The sequence below is a fragment of the Ciconia boyciana genome, chromosome 2, assembly GCF_034638445.1.
Source record: "Ciconia boyciana chromosome 2, ASM3463844v1, whole genome shotgun sequence".
Taxonomy (NCBI): domain Eukaryota; kingdom Metazoa; phylum Chordata; class Aves; order Ciconiiformes; family Ciconiidae; genus Ciconia; species Ciconia boyciana.
In genome coordinates this window covers 36682572-36699718 of record NC_132935.1, presented here as the reverse complement: position 1 = coordinate 36699718, position 17147 = coordinate 36682572, and the positions used below count along the sequence as shown (strand labels likewise).

General features: G+C 37.5%; 1 protein-coding gene across 9 annotated transcripts in view; it reads right to left on the bottom strand.

Moving 5' to 3' along the window:
- EYA1 (EYA transcriptional coactivator and phosphatase 1) overlaps positions 1-17147 on the bottom strand; it is a 90762-nt gene that overhangs the window by 33940 nt on the left and 39675 nt on the right. For 5 of the 9 annotated variants that reach the window (XM_072851234.1, XM_072851241.1, XM_072851235.1 and 2 more), the window contains 3 exons: positions 10292-10434; positions 9068-9151; positions 2892-2981 (listed from right to left, as the gene is read on the bottom strand). In XM_072851234.1, coding sequence (XP_072707335.1) covers positions 2892-2981; positions 9068-9151; positions 10292-10434 — 317 coding nt within the window. The remainder of the gene's footprint in view (positions 1-2891; positions 2982-9067; positions 9152-10291; positions 10435-17147) is intronic. The other 4 variants (XM_072851238.1, XM_072851240.1, XM_072851242.1 and 1 more) reach the window with 1 other exon arrangement.

Below are 17147 nucleotides of genomic sequence, written 5' to 3'. Positions count from 1 at the left end.
TCTTCAGCAGTTTATAAGACGACAAAATACTTTCCCCCTAACCTGGATAACAAGAGAGCTGTTCTGATTATAACTTTCTGGAATGTGTCAGATGAAAAGAAGATTTTTATTAAAAAACATTAACTTGTGGTATCTGGAAAAATGTGCATCATAGGCCAAAGTTATGACAGATTATTGCCTGCCCGTAAACCCAGCCTCTCTATATGCCAGGAAGGGTTCCCTCTGAGCCTGGGTGAGCCGGGGAGCATCAGCTTTCAGATTCCCGCTTTGAATTATGCCTAGACCCAAAGACATGTCTACACTGCGGGTTAGTCATGTTCCAAATCCAGCTTTGCCTGTCTTCAAACTATTTCTGGGCAAGGATGCCCAAGCTCTGCGGCTCCCTGGCAATGTTGCCTACAAAATTCTCAATTCCTAACAGCCCAGATGCTTATGCACATGAATTGGAAAGCTTAGGCCTGAGCAGGGTCACCACTAGATCTTCCAGACTCAGTCCTTCATCAGCAAGAACAGATGCTTTGAGGCTGAGGCACAGCCAAGCCAAATCGCCCGCAGTTTTCATGGAAGCCTGTCAAGCTGTAGGGCAGCCTGAACTTCCAAACCACCAAGCAAGGACTTTGAGTTTCTGAGACGGATGCGAGGAATCTGCCCCGAGGTCGCAGGCCTTGGGAACCAGGCAGGCCCTGCTAACAACTGTGACGCTCACAAGAACGACAAACTGCGGCTCCAGGAGGACACGTTCCTTCAAAAACACCACGCGTCTGCAAGATGTTTCAAAAAACCCGAAGTTTCTGGTGAACTGAAAGCATCAGTCTGTGGCCAGGTCTACTCCTTACGTGCTGCTTCCCACAAAGTACAGGCTCTCATGCCCCCTCCCTGTGTACTTCTCTGAAGACTTCTCTATGGCAGTCCACAAGCACAAAGCCACCCTGCTGCACCGCTGAACGTGCTCTTCTCTCTCTTGGACAGACCGTGATCTTTCAGATGAGGAGCTCATGTTCCTCAGAAATAAGGACTTAGAGCTCATGTACAAGGACATGAACACAACTGCTCACCCCTAAGTGCCTCTGTATGAAGAAGACAGACTAGGGTATAGACCCAGACTATTACACTCGAGTTTGGAGACGCAAGATAAACTGGCTTGTTGTGGGGGAACTGCAAAGAACCAAGCTCATCCAGTGAGCTCCTCTGCTTCTGTGAACCACCCGGATCAGTATTGTTTTATACACAGCTTCAAAGCTCTTCAGCGAATAAACTGCTATGCTCTACTGTTAGGGCTGTAACATGCCGATTAGCAGAAGATAATCTACTATCCCTAAGATGCAGTTGATTAACTTCCATTAAAGTCAGTGACGCTGAAAATCATGTATGAAGAAGTAGCTACAAGTCTACTAAGTATCTGGCTATGCACAGCAAATGAAAGCACACTGAACTTTATTGAATATGCTGGTAAGATGCAGTAGTATTTTCTCTTTCTGCTCTGGATAAAATGAAATATAACCAGAAGTCAGAAACAGATTTGGAAAATAACTAGCATTGTCATACTTTTCTACAAATATGAAAAATCAGTCCTATACATGCAACTCACTAATGGTGTTTCTTATATCCAAACCAATCATATCTTTACATACAGCTACCTTAATGAAAGAAAACACTACTTTAAAATTTAAAGAAATCATCTATTTTATTGTAAGTATAAAAAATAAATACTCCACTAAGGAATGGAAGAAAAAATAAAGCACATTTAAATAATTTCATTACATTCTAAGATGCCAAATCATCTGTGAGTGGTTTCTTTTTAGATGAAAAGAAATCAAAATATAGGACAGATGTTGGACAAACCACATTTGAGGTCTATCACACACTGGCATTTTTCAAATGATTTTGGCTCATCTATTAAATAAGGTGTATTTTGCTTGATTTTAAAAAGGGAAACATCAGGAAATATTTAAAGGCCAATTGCTGCCAATTAACTTTGATCAGCAAAAGTTGCATTTGAATCTTTTAGATTCTTTTGCCTGTCTGGAATAACACACTATTCTAAAATCTAGCAAAACAACAACTTGATGATTAATGTGTGTTGGCAGCCCCACCACAAGCTTGCTTAACAGTTGGATTTTAAATAAACAGCTGTCTTCATTATGATGGGAAAGAAATCTGACTGTTTTCGTGTTATTAAAATATGATCAGAAATTACTTTTTTCCCTTTTAAGATGAAACAGCCAGGCATTATGGTGACAGTCTCTTTCAGCAGTTCGGATAGCTTTAGAACAATCTCACAAGCGTCGTCAAACCATAGCCTACGTAGGCTGAAAAAGCCCTTGGCACACCGACACCAGCTCCTCACCGCACACCACAGGGGAGAGGCCGAGCAACCCTAGCGCGTAACAAATCGTACCTGCTGCTGGGGAAGGAGGAGGACACCCAGTAATAGGCCACTGCGACGGACAGCGTATACAACATGAATGATTTCCCTCGGGTTTAAGGTAATACTTGCCCACAGTGGGATGTAAGTGAGAAATCTGTACCCAGCCATTAACTGTTTATAGAAGCTGAAGTTTAGTATTTAATGGCCTGTGCAGACTATTGAATTCCACTGTTTATAGACGCTTTTGGTGTATCCACTTCTAAAACTTGTCTACTGTGGTCATAAATACTAAGACCTGTGAGGACAAAACCCTACCATTTAAACTATTGCAACCTTTGAATGCCAGCGCAGACATTTAGTGTAGATATTATTATATATCCTAATGACTAAATTATACAGATATTTGCTAACATTTCCATATTAAAACTGTGAAACCAAAAATAATTGTCAAACCATCTAATAACACGTAAAAAGAGACAAATATTAAATCACCTCTATGTGTTTTCAAAGAATGAACACTTACTTCTAAATCGTTAAAGAATAGATGCGTGTCCGCCAAATTGAAAATCATCTCTTCCATTCGGAGTCCAAGAGACACAGAGGTGGGTGGATCCTTAAAGAAGAAATTAAGCGAGTACACCATCAATACCATGCCTAACATACATACCAGAATACAAACTGGAGGAATTGCTTTTCAAGAGAGATTATTTGATGTATTAAATGCAACATCCACTTGTTCAGTTTAACTTCAGCAACTCTCTAATCCTGTACACTATAACACTTAGCAGCAACACACAAAGATATGACTAACTCGACTGATACCGTGATTCTGCAGCAGGACCTCTGTGGTCACCCTCGTGCATCCCCAGCATGGGCTCTCTGCCCTCCATGCAGAAAGGGCAAATCCATTTCACCTAAAACTTCTCCAGATTTTACAACTGTTTACAAGTTTTATGATCAACCGGGGGCACGATAATGCTATTGTTACTCAAAATAAACTCTCACTGGTCACAAGTGAAAGGATTCAGTCCTGAGAATACCTAGTGACTTTAAAGCAAATCACCATTAATGTTTTATTTGCAAATGGCAATTATATTTAAAACCACTCCTTGATTCTCCACAAAACAATGCTTTAATTATGCTTTCAGTTTGGCCCACCCATGCAGAGTGAACAAATCTATTGTTTGTTATTAATACATAACACACTTTAACTTCTCTACAGAAATTACCATAACAACTTATTCCTTACTGAGCTAATAAACTCAAAAAGCATGTTCAGCATTGTGGTTACCAAATGCATTACAGATGTTTGTCTTGTTTTGATTTTTTTTGTGTTTTATATATTTTCAATCTGAAAAATCAAAAAGAAAGCCTAATATATACATTTGATATAGAGTTTCTCATTTATAATGCCAAGTATATCCAAGTGCACAGAAGCATGAGTTTGAAAGAACATGTTATATTATCTCATGACACCCTCCATTAACACTGTTAGTTTGTTAGGAATTATATTTTAAATAGAACTGCAGAAGTGACAACCCATATTTTACTTCAAATAAGTTAATATTCTAAACCTGATGACAACTCAAAAACCAAGAGATGCAGTCCCTAGTTTCTTTTTCCACCTCTCAATCAAATTAATAGGTGTTTCAACATGATCTCTGAACTTTCAAACATTTTTCTGTAACTACTGGTTAAAAGGCAAAATGTGTCAGTAGCAGAGTTGGACAAGAATGGTGATTCGGCAGCTTGTTTGCCTTCTGAAAATGCCAAAACCCTAAGTAAAACTAACCAGAAAAAGAATTTTGGAAAGAAGCATTCAAAAACAAAGCTACATAGAACAGACAAAATATCAATTCTTGAACTCACATACATTAAGAGTAAATAAGTTTTCTCGTATTAAAAAAATAGATCTTATAAATGGGAAAGAAAAATTGCATCATGCTATTTTGATGAACTTTGCCCTTAAAAATAAGCCTTCTATTTAAACTGGAATGGCCAAAAAAAGACTATTTGGCTTCTTAATTCAAATGGAAAGACTTTAAAATATGAACAAAAGTATTCGGTCTCTCTGTTTTAATATTGCTCTATTTGTAGACCTACGTCTTCCTTTATTTTACTTTTGTAGGCATGTAAGGTGGAAAGCAGGTGATATTTTCTCTCTAGCTAGGCCTGAGGCTATTTTTCCCCCCTGACATTCCTGCTTATCTTTGTGCCCAGGTACCAGCCCACCATCCTTCATAGCTCATTAGCCTTTTTTTTTTTTAAACCAGACAAGGATTTCTGTTGTCCCTGAGCACTAACAGAAGTCGCCCCACAGAAGTCTGCTCCAGTTATTAAAAGGAGTTAGATGGATTAAGTGTCTAAGATGCAAATGAAGATCACTACCTACATCTTGATTATCAACGGCTAACGTAGCAGTGTAGAACTAATCCCATTCTGAGATTCCATCCGTAAACAGGAACATCATTTTCAAAAGCAGAATAAATCGGCAGACAGAACATGATGTTGGTTATGAACCCATGTGGTTAATCTTAAACAAATGGCTGTGAATACATATTTTAAGTTTCAATGTACGCATGACTTAAATTAAACGTTTTTATTAAACTTTTTATCACACTTCTGAGTCTGAAAAAATGGCTTTTTGTAAATCTTTCTGTGAACCATTTCACTCTAAGGTATTTTTAAATGACAGACAAAACAGAATGGGGATTTCTCTAAAGTAATATTAAAATAATGCCATTTATTAGGTTAATTTAATTAGGAGAAAAACAAATAAGAAAATCATTGGCACCTACTGAAAATGTCAGATTAAATACCATAAAAGCTAAGAGAAGAAACAAAACAGGTTGCTTTTCAAAGCAACCTTAATTCCTTGATTAGACACAATCTTTTTCTATGGAAAATTCCACTTAGCATAAAAACTGTGTTAAGATGCAGCTCTGGATACCCACGTATTTAACAGAAGCAAAAGCTTTATCTGCATTAGGGTTTTAAATATCTGTGTAGTCACAATCTTGCAACTGCTGTAGTAAAAAGCACAAGAGCCTTGGTTTAAGACACTGCCGTAGATTAAACTCTGAAGTCAGACATTACAGTGGGGGCTGAAAACTTTAAAAAAAGACAAGGCTAGAATAAGGTTTAAAAAAAAATAATCCCATACCGAACCTTCTTTCGCAATTTTAAGCCACTAATTGCTAACTAATTATTGTGAGGTGTCACACAATGAGGAGGAAAGCTAACAATCTGTTCTTGTTGATTGGGATTTGCAGGTTCAGGTGGAGTGTGTTTTCAGGTATGGTCAAAATCAGGTACAAATCTCTGAGGGAGGTACAGTTTAGCTAAAGAAAAGAAATACCAATGTCAAACTGCTTAAGCAGGCCTCTTGTTTTGAATACTGGTATTGGAGCCAAAACATTGTCTGTATGTCATTTCTAAATTCTACCCACTTGATTTCTTTGTTTTGTGGAGAAACAAGAAGCTGAAAAACAGGAAAGTTCACTTTGGGTACAAGGCTTATTTTCCACTTAAGCCTACAGGTCACAAATGAAGGGTTAAGTGAAACCAGGCTTTGTTTTTCTCAATCTCTAAAATATATTAAACCACATTAAAATAGCTTATAATTTAAAGGAAAATTCCTTTAAAGCCTCTGAATATAAATGCTCTCATGAAGAATGGAAACATACGTAAAGACCGCAGTATTCTAGTGCCAATACTGAGATGTACTTCCACCTGCTCCAAGATACTAAAGAAGGGCTCCAACTTTTCCCAAATTCCAAAACTTAATCAGTTGACATCTGGCTCAAAACATAAGTTTTGAGGTGTTAGAAGCCCTAATGTCCATTAAAGTAACTGATAACTTGATATTTGATCGATAGATCTCTCTCTGTACATATTTAAAAAAAATTCCAAGAGCAAAGGGAAATGTTTTTGTTTTGTTTCTTTTTCTTCTCTTCGGGAAATAAAAATCATGTTCCTATACTAGTTTCATACACTTCCATGAAATTCATAAAATTCAAATCACCCTTAAATAAAAATGTAGCAGTTTATACCACGACTGCACAAACTGAAAAACAAGATATTATTTTGTTCCAACAAAGCCGAAGGACAAAAGCAGGGAGAAAGCAGAGCACAACAGCAGCAAAAGGAGAGCAGGTGATAATAACAGATGAGAAAGTAAGAATATACAGAAAAGGGTGGCACAAGTGAGAAGTTATGAGGAACGAGGTAGAGAATAAGGAAAAGAAAATCAATCCCTTCAGCAGCAGGGCTGCTCATCATTCATAGTCATTCACCATGAAACTCACTCAGGCATTATGAAAAGCACTGAATGCCAAGTTGCCAAATCCCCTACTATTTAATTAGTAGGATATTTTTGTTTGTTTGAAGATCCAGCTTTTGTATTTTAATGATTATGTGAGCAGCTTAGATTTAATTTTTTAAAAGGGCATTTCTAGCCCTCACTACAGTACAGAAACATATGAGAATGTGATGTTAGATCGCTCAAAAAGCAGAATACAGGTGAAAAGAACAAAAATTCCCCTCATCAATTTTTTATTTTTTTCAGATTGGCTTATGATCTGGATTTCTGATTTTAAAGGCCAGAAATCATTAGGAAACACTCTTTAAAAAAATGTGCACCTCCCATTGCTGCAAATAAACCCTACAACTCTCATATGACAGATACATGTTTTAGCATGTTTGCTTTGAACATTTGACACTATCTTCCTCTAATGTCTGTGGAAATTGCTAACTGTTGTCTGAAGCTGTCAATAAGCCAAGAGAAATTGTGATATGAATGAAACTTTAAGAAAACAAAGCAAGAATGGCACACTTTCATGACTGCATCTGAGAGCCAAGGAAAGGCATGTTACTACCCCTCACCAAAAAGGGGTACTTATCCACAGCATAAGCACTAATGCCGCATCCCTCTAAACATCAACAGTCGGTTGTCGTTTAGCAATGCAGAAGTATTCTGCCACATGCCGTGCAACCAGAGCCAGCCGGGCAAAAGCTACATCTCAAGTAAACAGTGCCAAGAGTGATGGAGCTGCAATCAGGAGTTGCCCACCTCCTTGCAGCATACGTACTTATATCTGTTCACAGCTGAATACTAGCCACTTTCCTCAGCCTCAAGCATCCAGCAAGAAAGGTGTTTATGTTCAGGCCCCAATTAATGAAACCACTATAGGGAACTAATAACAAACGGGAAAAATATGCTTGCACAAGTACTTCTATGGCAGTTAGGCTCTTCCAGCCTTGCTCTGCTGCCCAAAAGCAAGTGGTGAGATTCTGTTGGCACCGAGTTTTTTTGTGAGCACTGGGATTTGTTCTCCTCATTCTGAGCTGAACTAAACTGCCACAGATTTGGTGATTTTGGGGTGCCATGCAAAAGCTGTTTTTGAAGGGAGTTTGTCGTATCTTCACAGAAGGCTGAGAAATGGAAAACAACTTTTTGTAAATGTTTAATACTCCATAATGCTACTGTCTATATGTATCCATACAATAACTGTCGAAACATTTGAAGTTCTAGTGTCTTTTTATTACCTAAATAGAACCTATTAACACATAGGAAACCAAGGCTGCTGAATTAATTTTCTTTTCTGGCACATAATGAAAAAAAAATAATTATATTCCTCAAACAGGTAAGCTGCTATTACAGCAACCACTTCTGAAAATACACCACACCTGAACAAGCAAGAAAGCTTGCAAAGAAGTACTGCTTTAGATTTTTATAATGCAAAAAGCTATTAGGAGGAATTCAGAACCTGACCCAGGCATGGGCTGAATCAATAGTAGCTTTGCCCTTCACTCAACTGGGTGTAGGGTAAAACCTTTTAGTGATAAATATAAGCTTTACAAGAAGACAGAGTGATTACATGAAGTCAGACAAAACTATCTGGTTGTTCTTTATATGAAGAATTTTTTAAGATTACCAAAAAGTCACATTCTAGTTATACCTCACATGAGGTGAACATGAAATGGCACAACAGATTTTAGCACAAGCTGAAACATCAGCTTTCAAATACAATCCTGGAAAAACAAAGTTTGATCTCACAAGGGCATTCCATTCATAAACTGTTCTTATTCACCTAAGACCACATTTCTCTTCTGAGAATTACCGAGGAAACCCGCAGTCTGCAGACATATTCATCAGTTCAGTTATGATTTATAGACTGTGCATAACAGAAAGATTTGACTCATAAGCAGACTTTCAAAAACATCAGTCAATATGTAGATTAAAAAAAAGTTAACATAAAAAATTTTAGACTATTCTGCCTGTGTCCAAAAGTATTCTTCCTCTTGCCTTCTCAATACAGAGCACAGCCCACTGCTGATCGCTCAGAACTAAAATGTTATTTTAGCAATCACTCCTGGAAGTTCTTCACTCTCTGAGGGGAGCTAAACCTTTGCAGATTTTGATGAAATCAACAGGTTTCAGACGCCCTGTACCTACAAACGAAACCTCAAGCGGTCAAAGTATTACTCCCAATGCTATTTAATTATTTACTGAATATAAGAGCTGAGTAAGTGCAAAGAATGGACATGTGAAACAGCTTTACTCCTTGATTTTTTATGTCTTGAAACACCAGTACCATTTTGCCTCTGGAAAATCAGCTAATGTTCTGGTCTTCATTGTGTATCAACCATAAACCAGCAAATATTACTGAAAATTTCCATCAGTTTCTTGACACTTACCCTTCCATATCTGTTGGCATAGGACCCTGTAAGCAAGGAATGGAAAATGATGATTGTCTCATCCAAATCCCAAATGAATACTCTCTGTAAAAAGAGAATCAAATCAATGTGTTCCTCTGTGAAGCTGATACTTGAAACGGAAAGTTAAAATTTGAATCAGTAAGTGCACAAATGAGAAAATTGTATTGAAATGGTTATATATTAAAACCATAGTTTCCTTGCCATGTATTTTCAGAACTAACAAGTTTTTTCCAGAATAGGGTAATACAATCTGTTAGCTTTTTACTACAATTGCTATTATATCAAATTATTCTATTAGAATAAAATTATAGTTATTGTCAAATACACACAGAAAATGAGATGTACGATGTATTATTTTAAAGCCAGATGTGAGATAGAAACTGAAATAAATGAAGAGAAGCCTCTGAAAATTAAATCTTCTGGGTTTGAATTCTGTGTTTCTGCAAGTCTTACAAAACAAAGTTCATATAACTGCTCTTGAAAATGACCTCTAAAAACAAAATGTAACAAACTGCTGCTAAGCACTTATATGCCCTTAGTCTATGTTCATTTTTAATGGATTTTAGACACCTGAAGAATGAAAATTATTAACTTAGATGTTGCATGTGTAAGAATTTATGGCATCAGTAAATAATTCTTTTGTTTACAGCCAATGGAAAATATGTGTTTTAAATTTGTCCTCTGACCACACACAAAATGATATTTTAATGAAAAATAAAGTGTTCAAATACAAGTATTTTAAATCCTGGTGCGATTGTATTTCCCACGATGACAAATGGGCTAAGCTTTTGGAAAGGAAAAGTAATGCAGTGTGGACGCTCATAGCTGTGGTGTGTCACTAGAGATGTGTTCTCAACACAAAACATGGGCCACTGAGGGGAATGTGAACATAGCATGAGAGAACAAAAACCACTATTGTGCTAGAAGTGTCTCCTGTGCAAACGTAAACCTTTCTTTGACTTGGGAAAAGCTTTTTTTTTAATCGAAAGGAGAAAGAAACGCCCAGTATTTTTCAGAGGAAGTAGGTGCTCTTCATGAAGAAATTTATTTAAAAGAAAAATTCTATCTTCTACAAAAATACTGTTAGAAACAAAAGGGAGCTCCAATGCCACTTTATTTTTGGTGTGTAAATAATACTTCTCTCTGCAAAATAATGATAAAAATAGAGTCTGTAACAGGTCAAAGACATCTAATATAAGGTACCTCTAGATCAGAGTCAGGTGGTGGTGAAGGATTATTGTTTCTTCTGCCACGTCCACGTGATTTCCCATCTGAACTACGACGCAATCTATCTGAATCTGAATCTTTAATGGGTGTTGATGGACTGTGGATTGTACTGTATTCTGCTGTGGTGAAGAAATGACATTTTTACCTTTCAGTTTCAACTTCAAAATGTTCAACTTACTTGCTTTTTACATGTGACACTAAAACCAGGATGTTCACTAAAGAGTCCTGACTAAAATAATTAAATCTACAATAAGTGGCAATACTGATACATAAATTAATTAAATTGAGTTCCAGTTATATGTAAAAACAGAGAGATAAATTATTTCAGTAAACAAATAAAAAAGGAGTAAATTAAAAAAAAACTTAATTCCTCCAAATCATAGAGAAGATTAAACTCTAAACGAACAATTTTACGGGATATCAGCTTTTTTTAGAAAGAACATTGATTTAATTCTAAGTTTTCAAACATGCTTTAAGATAACCATTATGGTGACTGGTAAGAAAAAGACATCCAGGTGTGAAAAAAAATAACATATAGAAATTGAAAACTTTTCCAGATTGCCTGGTTGCAGACACTTTACTTTTAGATCGCTACATTTGAGCCAGATGAATAGAGTCCTTTCTAAATATGGCATAAAATAGAGTCCTTATTTTCCTGGGGTAAGTTCAATTAACAAGTTTTAAATATGCATCAGCTGAGAAGATGAAATTGATAGTATTTTTCAAAAGCCTACTCAACGCTGAACTTTTCCAATTACTACTTCAGGACAGGAGACAATTCTTTATAAACAGTACTGTATGCTAATTATTATGCTTCAGCAAAATTTATTTACAAAAATATTTACTATTGTTGAACGGGTAGAAAAGCATGATGATGTATGTATGTCAGAACAACAAAGTTTTCCTGAAAACATGCTAGGTGGAAGATGTTTTGCTATTCTTAACACCCGTAGACTCAGTAACAGTGAAGTGCTTGAACATTAACAAAGCAGACACCCAGCATAAATTACCCTTCCTAACTCATTTAACTAGAAGTACCACACTCCTCAGAAATGCAACAACACATTTTTAAATATCTTTTCAAGACTTCCTTTCACAGTCTTAATTTTACAGAGAAAAGACTTTTATTTTGACAGTTATCGTTACTTTTTTTTTTCCTAAAAAAACCCTGTTTTTGTGAAGGCAGCTGGAATCTTCAGCATATGATATATTTATCAATTTCACTTCTCAGTTAACATTAACTTCTCTTTAGAGTTCAGTAGATGTGCATATTTGTATCAATATTAATTTACTTTTTAATCAGCCTAGACCATGGCATTCCAGTTTGAACAGACAGGTATATTTCTCACACAAGTGATTCTTTCTCCTAAAAAAACATCCTGTCGAGGTCAGAGGTTAGATTAAGGAGGAGACTCTGGACATCTGTGTAACACCACATATTCACAATTACTCAAAATAATAACGGTTGCTTGGGCTGAATGAAAGGAAAAGGTCTTGAAGTTCTCATGTTCAGCCTCCAAATCTACACTTAATGGAATTTAGTATATAATATATATTTCACATTATACTTTTACCTAAGTATCTCAGGCTACGTTAAACAAAGCAGAATAACAAGTTAAGATGTAACTCAAGGTAAAACAAAGAATCTCCAAAAAAGACTCAACCTATACCTAAAAGAGTGACTCTGTGCATGTGCCAAACAACAAAAATCATCCAGCCACGTGAGTCTACATAACTAAAGATGGAGGTTTAAATGTTGAAGATCATGTACATTCCAATAACATACATTTTTTCCTATGACAATGTATACTTCAGAATATTTATTTAAACTAATACTTTGAATGCTGATTGGTCTTTCACGTACTGTTCTAAAACGTAAGAAATCATAACTCAACTAATACAATTTTTCCCAACCTTTAAACACTTAAATGAGTTTATCTGCTATACATTATTTTTATTATTAAAATCCTTAATAAAAAAGAAAAAGAAAAGAAAGAAAACAATCCACAAAAGCTTTGAAATAAATTATAACCCAGTAAAATAAACAGACCGGAATTTCTTCGACAGGTATATTGGCCAATGATGTTCTAAATATGTGCTCTAAAATTCAGATGTAATGAAAAATTGCATTTCCTATTGACTAACTGAAATTAAGGTTGCTCTTGGTCTCTGACAGTATTTTTAGGAGTTTGGTTTTAGATCCCAGTTTCTTAAATTCTTCTCAGAGACGCCATATGCCTAAAAAATTTAAGTATTAAGCTTGGGTTAGTAATAATAATGCTAAATAAAATAGGGAACAGATAGCAGGGAAAAAGTATAAACAAAACGTAATGACAAATAAAACCAAGTAAACCTACAAGAGCGAGCACACAGAGCAGAGCGTGGTGAGGGCAGGGAAGCAAGTCTGTTTGTCAGAGCCATCCAGCTTTCCATTTTTGCAAACACCTTCATTTAAGTATACTGCATTCAAAATTTCAAACACGGGGCTGCAAATTTGGGTGGAGGCTCATTTCCATCTCCCCTTCTCAGCTGCAAGTCATCTGTCTGAATGGGCCAGACCCTTGCCTGACAGAAAGACTCCCAAGCCTACCTTGGGACCACAAGGTCGGCTGGGCACACCACAGCCCACCCTTCGGGGGCCCGCTGTACCGGCATCATTCCCAAGAGAGGTTTGTCTGTCTTGCTCTTACAGATCTCTCCAGGCAATCTACACTCTGCTCCTTTAACAGCCGTACCATTAGAAACAAAACATACAAGTTCAGTGTTCATTACAGCAATTTAAGTTCCATTTGTGAAAGTGGGGAAAAAATTCTTCCCTTCATGGTATTTGCATGCATTTGAAGACTGTTCTCAGCTCCCCTTTGTTGTCAGGTTAACCCTTCCCTGACAATCCTCTTTTCTAGGCTTTCATTATTGCTCTCTATTTTCTCTCCAAACTGGACACAGTAATCCAAAGCAAAGTTGAGCAAAGCTTTACTTCCCACGTGCCGCAGGCTACCCTCCCCTGGACACGACTTGGCAGGGGACAAGTTACATTTTCTGCAATATTTTCAATAAATGTTAGTTTCAGGATCCCTAGATCATATTCCAAGGAAGAGGCGGCACCTAACTGGTCGCTTCTCAAAGACCTGGCCAAATATTGCATGTGAACTTTGTAATATACAACATTGCTAATACCTGGAGCTTCTGAGTCTACTCAGGAGACCAGTGTGTTATGAACAGTGTGACAGACAGCAGTAACCAACGGGGGGAAACGTGACATAGTGTGTAAGAAACTTATTCCATGTATGTAAAGGGAAACCATAGCATGTACTCTTTGGATTAAGGCTGCTCAACAGGGCAGCCTCCATGTGCACGGCTGGGTTACCAGCTCACTGTCCAATGGTCGCTCTCAGGTCCTCATAAGGAAACCAAATTGAAGAATCCAGTATCCAGCTGAGCCCTGAGCCTTGACAAGCCCAAGCCCTGACAAATTCTGGAGCAAGAAAAACAACAGCGGCTGAGGGTACTCGGTGTGCCACTAATATTTGGAGTACTGAGAGCGGTCTGCAGGGAAAGGTAGAGCCCGGAAGGAGCTGCCAACATTCCCCATCCCACATTTGTGCAGTTCATCATTCCTGCCTAAATGTATACCTCACACCTGCTCCTATTCAGATCACATCTCCATTTTTTGAGTTCTCATCCTATCTCCAAAGAACTCGCAGCCCCTCTCAGCATGGTGTCATCTACATATTTAATAGGCAAACACATTCTGTTCCGTCATCTAAATGATTAATGAAAATGCTGGGCCTAAGGCAGACACTGAGGAATGCTGCTGTAGCCATCCTTCTATTTTAACAGCAAGCTCTCACTCACTTCTCTCTGGACATGGTTTCCTAAACAGCTTTATATCATTCTGCTGCAGTTTCTGCTAGACTGCTTTAGCCTAGTTTGCTTATAAGATTGTTAAGTGAAAAGATTTAACTGTCAGGGCAGCAAAAGCGTTGCTGAAGTGAAGCTATATAGCCACAAAACATGTTATTGTTGTACCCATTATTCTACATTTGTTGATAGAAGGAGGTTAATTTGTTCAACCTCAGCTAACTTCATAGTAACAGACATACTTTAATATTAGCCAAAGGAAATTATTATGTTTCTAAAGCACTGAATTTAATTTCATCCTGTTCCCAAGCATCACAAACACAGGGAAGTGTAGGAGAAAACCCAGCCCTCCACAAAATCATGAGCAGAAAAGGGGGTGAGGATCAGCTCTCCACTGCCTGTCCCAATACTAAAGCAGGATCACCAAAGGAAGCTGGCAGCAGCCAGGTTAAACACAAGAAGGAAGGGTTCAGATAAAAGAATCATAGAATCATAGAATAGTTTGGGTTGGAAGGGACCTTTACAGGTCATCTAGTCCAACCCCCTGCAATGAGCAGGGACACCTTCAACTCGATCAGGTTGCTCAGAGCCCCATCAACCTGACCTTGAATGTTTCCAGGGATGGGGCATCTACCAGCTCTCTGGGCAACCTGTTCCAGTGTTTCACCACCCTCATCGTAAAAAATTTCTTCCTTATATCTAGTCTGAGAAAAAAAAACTAGCAGATTTGTAGCACCTTTTCTCAAAAAATGCCAGGCTCCTAAAAGATTACAATGGTTCAAGAGGTGCCTGGAGACATCCTAGGAAGAAAGGATTTCAGGGGTGCTATGGCCATGTCTGCGCTAGCAGGTTGGGTGTGCGGGACCAAATAAGTGACCCCAGGCTTCACTGCCTGTTTCTGGGAGATCGTTCAATTGTAGGTCCAGCCTGATCTGGTATCCTGAGCATCCTCAATAGGGGCTGGAGGAATTAGGAGATGTCCTGGGAGGACACCTTCCAGATTAGTTTTGTCTGGAAGGACTCCAGCTGGGTGCTCTAGGACCGCTCTGCTGAGCCAAAGCTCTTCGCTTCAAAACAGACTCCTGCTCCAAATTAAAATGCTAATGTAGGCACACCCTAAACATACAAACAACAGCAGCTTTGGAAATCCCCTGAGATGAAAATATCTGGAAGCTGGAAAAGTGCTTAGGGCAAGTCTTATACAAGCTTAGCCTGTCCTTGCTGCTCCAGGGGTATCTGTTGATGGCCACTGCGGCAGGCAGGGTACGGGGCCAGTTGATCTGTTGGTTTGAACCACTAAAGCCATTTCTGTGTGTTGCCTACACCTTCACAAAATTATAAGAATATTGTAGTAACAGTTATTCTTCTGCATCCATTAAAAGACACATATAATTTTAGATTTCTCTGCTACAGCACCCCTCTGCACTCTGCCCCAGGCTGTCTGACATCAAACGTTACAGCTTGTTTCTGCTTCACACACTCAAAATTCCCTCTTCCAAACCTTGACTAAGTGTAATAGACCCAATCTTGACTTATCTAGTCAGTAAGAAAAACATTTTAAACCCAGATTCTATAAATTTATACCTCCTTTTCCAACTTACAGATAACTGTAAGGAATAAAATAGGTTTTCATTCTGTTTTCCCTAAAATATATGAACCACACTGTAGCAGACCTTCCCCTGTGCTACAAGGAACCATATTATTGCAACTTGACATAAAATATCATAAGCATATACTTCCCCGTCATACATCATCGTGGGCAGTTTTGATAGTTTTGTCACACAGGACAATTTTCCACCATCTCATAAATGAGAGTACTTTGATTACTTATGAATAGACAACACAGCCACAGAGATTCCATTTGCAACACTGTATTCTGTAATTCCTTTCTGTTTGTTACGGAAATCCCGCTAAGTAATTGCTGTATTTTCGTACTACAGCAATAGTATCAAATGACAAATGGGGAAAACTAGCTGTCCCAGAAATCCCAAAATCAAGTCTATCTCTAGGTAAATCCGACTGGCAAAGTGTGTGGGCAGAACTCTTGCTGTTGACAAAGGCATTGCAAATTTCATCAGACTTTTCCCTACTACACTAAAAGGGTATGCAAAAAGAAGTAAACGCACATTATCAAAGTAATTGTATCTCATGTCACAATGTAAATCACATGGATGAGATGGGTCTAGGATAGCTACTATAGTCAAATGTCTGTGCAAATAGGTACATACAAATATTTTCCATCTAGATTGTGCCCAGATTAATGGCTTCCCCCCAAATCTTATACTTAATTTCATACTTTATACTTAAGACCTAAAATCCTCAAGCCAGTGTTATTCCAACTCCTGTATACCAAAATAAAGGTGTAAGATACAGGTAGTTTGAATATGTTGGGCTCAGCTATGATTTTCTTACTTTTGCATAAATAAAGCTAAACACAAAATTTCACTATACAAACTTCTTGCTCTACTGCTTACATAAAACTGGATCAGGATCAAACAATGCAGCAGAATGACATAGGTATTTGAGGATTTTATTTTAACTTCTCTATTAAAAAAAATGACTACTACTATAGTAGTAAATAAGTAAAAGTACTAAATAAGTATTGCAAGAAACACAATAATGCCTGCTGACAGGATCATAGAAGGACGTCTTTAGTGCCGTTTTGAAAAAATGTCAGAATCTTCTCCCTCTGAAAAACGAATCTAATGTTTGTCTACTGAGGACTACTAGCCTACTATTATGAACTTGACAGAAACCCTCAATAATCTGTTAAAAATATTGGCAAAAACGCCAATTTGTTTAAAGACCTAGGTGACTTTTTGATTTAGGATTGTATATTCAAAATAATTACAAAATATAATCGTGTATATTATGTAAACCAGTATACATTAGGTAAGTATGACAACAACTATATTAACAAGCCCTGCAGTGGTCCAGAATTTTCTCTCCAACTTTCAATGTTGAAGAAAAA